Source organism: Engystomops pustulosus, chromosome 1 (assembly GCF_040894005.1).
Source record: "Engystomops pustulosus chromosome 1, aEngPut4.maternal, whole genome shotgun sequence".
In the NCBI taxonomy this organism is placed as follows: Eukaryota; Metazoa; Chordata; class Amphibia; order Anura; family Leptodactylidae; genus Engystomops; species Engystomops pustulosus.
The window spans coordinates 159,088,454-159,097,293 of NC_092411.1; the positions used below are offsets into that span (position 1 = coordinate 159,088,454).

At 45.4% G+C, this 8,840-nt stretch overlaps 2 protein-coding genes across 2 annotated transcripts in view; both read right to left on the minus strand.

The window, feature by feature from the left end:
• Nucleotides 1-4,296, minus strand: part of RAX2 (retina and anterior neural fold homeobox 2) — a 52,775-nt gene extending 48,479 nt beyond the window's left edge. Inside the window, exon 1 of the mRNA XM_072113068.1 lies at nucleotides 4,209-4,296. The gene's annotated coding sequence lies outside the window, so the exon portion shown is untranslated. The remainder of the gene's footprint in view (nucleotides 1-4,208) is intronic.
• Nucleotides 1-4,862, minus strand: part of LOC140065486 (complexin-4-like) — a 38,103-nt gene extending 33,241 nt beyond the window's left edge. Inside the window, exons 1-2 of the mRNA XM_072113088.1 lie at nucleotides 4,491-4,862; nucleotides 4,209-4,296 (exon numbers count right to left, since the gene is read on the minus strand). Of these exons, the coding sequence (XP_071969189.1) occupies nucleotides 4,209-4,296; nucleotides 4,491-4,663 (261 nt within the window). The 5' untranslated portion in view covers nucleotides 4,664-4,862. The remainder of the gene's footprint in view (nucleotides 1-4,208; nucleotides 4,297-4,490) is intronic.
• Nucleotides 4,863-8,840: the final 3,978 nt, after the last annotated feature.

Consider the following 8,840-nt stretch of genomic DNA (forward strand, 5'->3'; position numbering starts at 1 on the left):
CATAACCCGCGTTACATGTGACCGCAGCCTCAGTATTACCAGCATACCCTGTGTTACGTGTGATGGCAGCCTCAGTATTAACAGCATACCCCGCATTACGTGTGACCACAGCCTCAGTATTACCAGCATACCCTGCGTTACGTGTGACCGCAGCCTCATATTACCAGTATACCCTGCGTTACGTGTGACCGCAGCCTCAGTATTACCAGCATACCCCGCGTTACGTGTGACCGCAGCCTCAGTATTACCAGCATACCCCGCGTTACATGTGACCACAGCCTCAGTATTACCAGCATACTCTGCGTTACGTGTGACCACAGCCTCAGTATTACCAGCATACCCTGCGTTACATGTGACAGCAGCCTCAGTATTACCAGCATACCCCGCGTTACATGTGACTGCAGCCTCAGTATTACCAGCATACCCCGTGTTACGTGTGACCGCAGCCTCAGTATTATCAGCATACCCCGCGTTACGTGTGACCGCAGCCTCAGTATTACCAGCAGACCCCACGTTATGTGTGACCGCAGCCTCAGTATTACCAGCATACCCCGCGTTACGTGTGACCGCAGCCTCAGTATTATCAGCATACCCCACTTTACGTGTGACCGCAGCCTCAGTATTACCAGTATACCCCGAGTTACGTGTGACCGCAGCCTCAGTATTATCAGTATACCCTGCGTTACGTGTGACCACAGCCTCAGTATTACCAGTATACCCCGCGTTACGTGTGACCGCAGCCTCAGTATTACCAGCATACCCTGCGTTACGTGTGACCGCAGCCTCAGTATTACCAGCATACCCCGTGTTACATGTGACCACAGCCTCAGTATTACCAATATACCGCGCGTTACGTGTGACCGCAGCCTCAGTATTACCAGCATACTCTGCGTTACGTGTGACCGCAGCCTCAGTATTACCAGCATACCCCGCGTTACATGTGACCGCAGCCTCAGTATTACTTGCATACCCCGCGTTACGTGTGACCGCAGCCTCAGTATTTCCTGCATTCCCCACGTACGTGTAACCGCAGCCTCAGTATTACCAGCAGACCCTGCGTTACGTGTGACACGTAATGCGCAGACTGTGTTTAGAATTGGAATCAAAGCGCACGGAGGCAGGGTACGCTTCTATGCAAACGCATGTGATGGATAACCTGCACCCGGTCTTGTATTGTCCAAATGCAGCCTCAGTATTACCAGTATACCCCGCGTTACGTGTGACCGCAGCCTCAGTATTACCAGTATACCCCGCGTTACGTGTGACCGCAGCCTCAGTATTACCAGTATACCCCGTGTTACGTGTGACCACAGCCTCAGTATTACCAGTATACCCCGCGTTACGTGTGACCACAGCCTCAGTATTACCAGCATACCCTGCGTTACGTGTGACCGCAGCCTCAGTATTATCAGCATAACCCGCGTTACATGTGACCGCAGCCTCAGTGTTACCAGCATACCCTGTGTTACGTGTGACGGCAGCCTCAGTATTAACAGCATACCCCGCATTACGTGTGACCACAGCCTCAGTATTACCAGCATACCCTGCGTTACGTGTGACCGCAGCCTCATATTACCAGTATACCCTGCGTTACGTGTGACCGCAGCCTCAGTATTACCAGCATACCCCGCGTTACGTGTGACCGCAGCCTCAGTATTACCAGCATACCCCGCGTTACATGTGACCACAGCCTCAGTATTACCAGCATACTCTGCGTTACGTGTGACCACAGCCTCAGTATTACCAGCATACCCTGCGTTACATGTGACAGCAGCCTCAGTATTACCAGCATACCCCGCGTTACATGTGACTGCAGCCTCAGTATTACCAGCATACCCCGTGTTACGTGTGACCGCAGCCTCAGTATTATCAGCATACCCCGCGTTACGTGTGACCGCAGCCTCAGTATTACCAGCAGACCCCACGTTATGTGTGACCGCAGCCTCAGTATTACCAGCATACCCCGCGTTACGTGTGACCGCAGCCTCAGTATTATCAGCATACCCCACGTTACGTGTGACCGCAGCCTCAGTATTACCAGTATACCCCGCGTTACGTGTGACCACAGCCTCAGTATTATCAGTATACCCTGCGTTACGTGTGACCACAGCCTCAGTATTACCAGTATACCCCGCGTTACGTGTGACCGCAGCCTCAGTATTACCAGCATACCCTGCGTTACGTGTGACCGCAGCCTCAGTATTACCAGTATACCCCGTGTTACATGTGACCACAGCCTCAGTATTACCAATATACCGCGCGTTACGTGTGACCGCAGCCTCAGTATTACCAGCATACTCTGCGTTACGTGTGACCGCAGCCTCAGTATTACCAGCATACCCCGCGTTACATGTGACCGCAGCCTCAGTATTACTTGCATACCCCGCGTTACGTGTGACCGCAGCCTCAGTATTTCCTGCATTCCCCACGTACGTGTAACCGCAGCCTCAGTATTACCAGCAGACCCCGCGTTACGTGTGACCGCAGCCTCAGCATTACCAGCACGTGACAAAAAGAAAAAATGTCTTAAAGGGGTTTTCCCACAAAGACAAGTTAGGCCCTACCCACAGGCAGATAACAAGCCTCAGGCCCCGTTCACACGTTGCAGTTCTTGATTTGTTTTAATTAAAAACGCAACAGGAAGGGGCTCATTCCAGAACAAAAGTGTTTCAGTAGAAAGACATAAGTGTTCTGGCAAAGCCCCTTCCTTTTGCGGTTTCCAATGCAGTTAAAACTCATCAAAAAACAAAAAGTTTGCATGGAGCCTGAGGCCGCGGTCACAAGTACCGCTAGGCGCCCGTTCATAACGGGACGCTAGCGCACAGGGGGAGGACCTCAGCCCGAACGCACATGCGATTGCTAAGCCGATCGCATGTCGCTTGCGGTTCTCTGGAAACGCATGTGCGTTCGGGCAAAGGACCGCCCCCTGTGCGCTAGCGTCGCGTTATGAACGGACGCCTAGCGGTACGCGTGACCGCGGCCTGAGGTCTGTTTTCTGCAGGATTGTTGTCACGTCCTCATTCACTTCTATAGGCTTATGCACATGGCTGAGAATTTCACAGCCCTGTTTATGATCCAACTGCCTGAGCTGCAAATGACCATGTTTGCGGTTCAGGCTATTATTGTGTACTTACATCCCGATGACAAGCAACACATGGGACTATTGTTTGCATACCAAGAACTGTAAAAGTGTAGTGTGCAGGAAGCCTGAGGCTGCGTTCACACATTACGTTTTTTTGTTGTTGCAGAAACTTAAAGTTTGTCTGCTGAATCGCAAAAAGTCCTGCATTCAAATGGAAAAGGAACAGATCGTCTTTTCAAAGCGTTGAATATGCAACAAAAAATGCAATGTGTGAACATGGCCACAGGCTGCATTCACACCTTGCATTTGCAGCACGTTCAGAAACGCAATGAAAATATACATGGGGGTGGCTCGCACGTATCCTTGAAACAGCTGGTGGGCCCCCAGAATTAATTTCACTGGTGGGCCCTTGGCACCCCAGTCCGACCCTGGTTGAGTATATAAGTTTATTATTTTTTAAGTATTTTTTAAGTGTTGTATTTTAACTTGTGACTCGTGTATAAGCCGAGGGGACGTTTTTCAGCACATTTTTTGTGCTGAAAACCTCGGCCTATACACGAGTGTATACGGTACTACAGTGGCAGAATGGAGGGTACTGCGGCATCACTTTAAATACTAACTTGTTTATTTATCAAATCGATTAGGAAATTTGAATTTGAGTCTAATGGTTACCAAACATATAAGAAAATTAGTTTGTTATTAACAAGGTAATGTATTGTTGTAGGAAACTATGCCAGTGGCTGTCATAGAAAGCAGACTGTGTTTGTGATAGGAAATATATGGTATACATTAAGAAATCTTATACCTGGCAGAAATCTTGGACTGACTGTTAAGAAAGTGAAAGATTACAGTCATGACTTGTGAGGCATTAGATTTAATTTTCTTATTTACACCTCAGTACTACATTTACCTGTCTACTGTATTTAGGTAAAAATAATAAATAAACCTTTTACATTATATACATATGATAAAGAGATTTTAGCTCATGTATGTATATATATATACATATATATATATATATATATATATATATATATATATATATATACATATATATATATATATATATATATATACATGTATATGCAAGGAGAGGGAGTATTAATAAAAACATTTATCCTCCTACCTGTGGGAGTCTATACTTGTCTCTCATGTGCATTCTGACAGTTGCTCTCTCTGCTTTTTTCTGTGCAAAGGCATGGTCCCGTTCTATCCTGTAGAAACACAAAACTGTGCTGTCAGGGTGGAAACCCCCATACACACATAATATATAAATATATTGAGAGATATTGAGATTGAAAGGACTGTTATTGGGTTGATTATTGGTATGCTATAACATTGTATTTTTTAGCACAAAAACACACGTACCATGCCTGCAATATTTGAGTAATGTAAAAATAGCACTTACTTTTCTTCCACTAGCTGTCTCTGGTATTCCTCAAACTCTTCACGTGTCATTCCTTTGGACTGTGCTGTCTCTTTCCCATCTGCATTTTCTGTGGATTCTGATTCTCCCCCAAGATTATTCCCCAGATTTTTCATGGAATTCCCCATCATGGTCTTGAGCATAAAAGAAGCCATATTAGCTGATCACCAACTCTCCTCCAAAAGTCCTAAACTTCTCTAGCTGTGTCAGCCAGGGGAAAACCCAGAAAGAATATTCAGTATTTCTTGGATGTCTTCTCTTAAAATTGTCAGGTCATTTGTACAAACTGTAGACTATTAGTAAGGCTCTTACTTTCCCTATATTTAACACTGTGCAAGGTGAATGTGTCCCTTCACAGACAGTCTTAACCAGCTTAAAGACTTAAGTATTAGAGAGGTGGAGACACTTGTATTTTACTTTGCAAAGAATAAGGAACAATCTTCTCTTTATTGTCAACATCTCACCTGATTTGGTGGTACATAGCTACATATATTGCGATACTTTGCAACATTGTATCCGACATACAATTAAAGGGATTGTTTAAAAATGTACCAATCAGCGGTTCGGATATCTGGATTTCCTCGGGCAGAAGAGAAAGTGTTAAGTCAGGCTTTCATCTAATTAACAGGAAGACAATAAGGGACAGTATGGCTGGATCAATTTATAATAGCGCTGTAACTAGCATCTAGAACTGCCGCAGGCTGTAGCACATTTACATCACTGCCCCGCAGGGTCCCATTGTGTGTGTTACGACCCATTCTGTGCCCCTTCTCTTCCAAGAGCAACTTCTCCCAACCGTCCAAGAGCAGTTAGTGGTCAACAAAGCCTTTTCCATCATGATGGAGCACCTTGCCATAAAGCAAAGGTGATAACTAAATGGCTCAGAGCATACAGAACAATTTCCTCTCCCATACAAACTGAAGGGGGGGGGAGATGACCCAGTTTGAGACCCAGGGGTTTGAATTATAGCCTAGGGTGGCTGGGGTATAAATTCACATATTAGAAAAAACTCTCATAGCCGCTCGGCCAGCGGCCAAAAATATCCCTTATGCCACCCGGGCAGGAATTAAAATGTAACTTTTATTGGTTTATAAATATAAGAACAGTTAAACTAGATTGTTAAAATACACAAGGGGCAGTGGCTCGGAGGTCGAGTATAGCAGGTCTGGGATGCTTAATTGAGACTGGGATTCGTGAGCGATTGATGCTGGGGGGATTGATCAGTTCCCTCTCTTATTGCAGACAACACTGCAGTAGACGTCTAAATGCAGATGAAGATTGTTCTCAAAGTCATCCCTGCACTACCTGGTCAGTTTAACACTCCTCTTAATCTTAGGCCATAGCCTATATATAACTTCGACCTAGGTATATCCTTTGAACTGCCCTATGCTAATTAAAATGTATCGCTCAACCAGACCCTCCCGACATGTTTCGCCGAAACTGGCGTCATCAGGGGTTTTAGGGCTGACTGGGAACAAAACATAGAGATTTTGGGTCCATGGCCTGGAAACTCCCCAGATCTTAATCCCATTGAGAACACGTGGTCAATCATCAAGAGATGGCTGGACAAACAAAAACCAACAAATTGTGACAAAATGCAAGCATTGATTGTGCAAGAATGGACTGCTATCAGTCAGGATTTGGTGCAGAAGTTTATTGAGAGCTGCCAGGGAGAATTGCAGAGGTCCTGAAGAAGAAGGGTCAACACTGCAAATATTGACTTGCTGCATTAACTCATTCTAACTGTCAATAAAAGCTTTTGTTACTCATAATATGATTGCACTTATATTTCTGTATGTGATAAAAACATCTGACAAACACACATAAAAACCAGAGGGCAACAGATCATGTGACAATATAATATTTGTGTCATTCTCAAAACTTATGGCCATGACTGTATATCATGAGATTCTGCAGCAGCTGAAGTGTGTATCAGGAGATTCTGCGGTAGCTGAGGTTTGTATGACGAAGTTCTGCAGCAGCTGAGGTGTGTATTATGATCTTCTGGAGCAGCTGAGATATGTATTACGATATTCAGCAGCAGATAAAGTGTGTATCATGAGGTACTGCTGCAGCTGCGGTGTGTATTACAGTGTTCTGCAGCAGCTGAGGAGTATCATGAGGTTCTTAAGCGACTGAGAGGTATATTACCAAGTTTTGTAGCAGCTGAAGTATGTATGACAAAGTATGTATGACTAGAGCAGGTGAAATGTGTGTTACGATGTTCTGCAGCAAATGAGGTATGCATCTGCAACACCCCTGCCAATGCATAGGCAGGCTGGTAGTTGCGGATAGCGCCCTATGCAGGTCAGGATCTGTTAGAGAGATTGATCACCTCTCTATGAAGGTTCTAGAATTTGAGTTTTGTGTAATTGCAGCTGTAGGTACTGCCTGGCAAGGCAACAGTTAACTGGTGTATGTAATGATGTGTCTGTTATGCAAGCTGGAAGGAGATTGGAGAGGTGCTACCACCTGACTAGGGGATGTATAAAAACCCCTGCTGGGTGAGAGAACATAGTTCAGTCTGTTCCTTAGCAGTCAGTCAGACTGTAGAGTCAAGAGATAGTGAGCAGCACACCTTCAATGCTGCCACAGCCATCAATCCCAGGATATTCTAGTGCCTCAGGCTTACCGCCTAGTACACAGGGCAAGACGAAGACTTAAGGCCAGAACTGCAGCTTCCTCCACTTGGCCTCAGTTCCATCTGAACCAGCCCAGCCTGCATCTAAAATCAGGCATTGTGCACCTCTGCAGCGGAACAACTCTCCATGACCTTTCTAGCATAAAGGATCTGCTGTTTCCCATTTCTGCTATTGAATAAAGAACTGTAAGCTGATTTGCACAACGTTGCCTCCGTCTGATCCCTGGATACGACTGTTTACCACCACGGGCTCCCCATCCATCACCCAGGACTCATTCTACAGACACCTCAGGGGTTGCCCCAGAGAGAAACCACCACATCAGCTTCTCCCTCCATATTTCTTGACCACACCACCTGCTGGAGACCTGCCAGGCTGTAGGTCAGCCCTCCGGTCCCCATACCAAGGACCGTGACCACAGCGTGCCCAATGCATTAGCCAGCCACTCCGGTATTCTGGGCCCTGGCTGCCTCCAGGCCAACAAGAAAAGGCTAGGCCCCAGTGGGGGATGTTGCACATCATGAGGTTCTGTAGAACCTTTGGTTTGTATCGAGGTTCTACAGCAGCTCAGGTGTATATAACAATGTTCTGCAGCAGCTGAGATGTGTATCATGAGGTTCTACAGACTGGGCTGTATGAATATTATAGCCCCTACAAGTCTGGAATCACTTCCTACATATGGGACTAGAATCAAGCTTCTTGGAAAAGCTTCTGCCTTCTTTCAATCTGCCGATTCAGGACCTATGAAGGACCTCCAAAGGTCCTGACATGGGTCTTGTGTACATGTGTATTAAGAGCATGAACAGATGTATGAGGATTTCATGGGTGAAGCTCCTTCATAGTATAAAATTCGGTGGATGATATTGGTGGTCACGGTCCTCCTAGAAGATCTGGGCCCTACGTTACCACCCTAACCGCCGATTATAATTCACCACTGTCTACAGCCGCTGAGGTGTGTATCATATGGTACCCCAGCTGCTGCAGAACCTCATGAGTATTATCAAGTTCTACATCAGATGAAGAGTGTTGCGATGTTCTACAGAAGCATATATTTGTATTATGATGTTCTGAAGCAGTTGAGATGTATATTATGATGTTCTGCAGCAGCTGAGGTGTGTCATAAGATTTTGCAGCAGCTGAAGTGTGTATCATAAGGTTATGCAGCAGCTGAGGTGAGTATTACAGAGTTTTGCAGCAGGTGAGGTGTGTATCATGATGTTCTACAGAAGCTGACAAGTTTAACATTAAGTTCTACAGCAGTTGAGGCAAATTAAGATGTTCTGCACAAAAAAGCAATCAAGGTAGATCAATGGAGAAAGGACATAATACTGAGTGTGTCGCCCCACTGTGAGCTAAAAACAACTGAACGTTATTCAATAAACTTTTAAAACAAAGAATATATTTTTCTGTGACCAGATCAATATAAAAATACCAATCTGAGTATAAACAATTGGTGACACTCATTGGGTAAATATGGTTCTACCAGATTTGAGCAAAAAAAAACATCTTTTCTGAACCACCCTAACAAAAGTTGAAATAAATAGGTATTACCGGTTTGGCTGAGTTGCATGTAAATAGGTCTGGTGTATAGGGACGGGATGACTGCATCAGTGTTCCGGTGATTCCAGATATGCAAGGAGAAAGTGCAGGGGTTATCTAGTAGCCTTTCGCTAACCCTGGAAAAAACAACTCC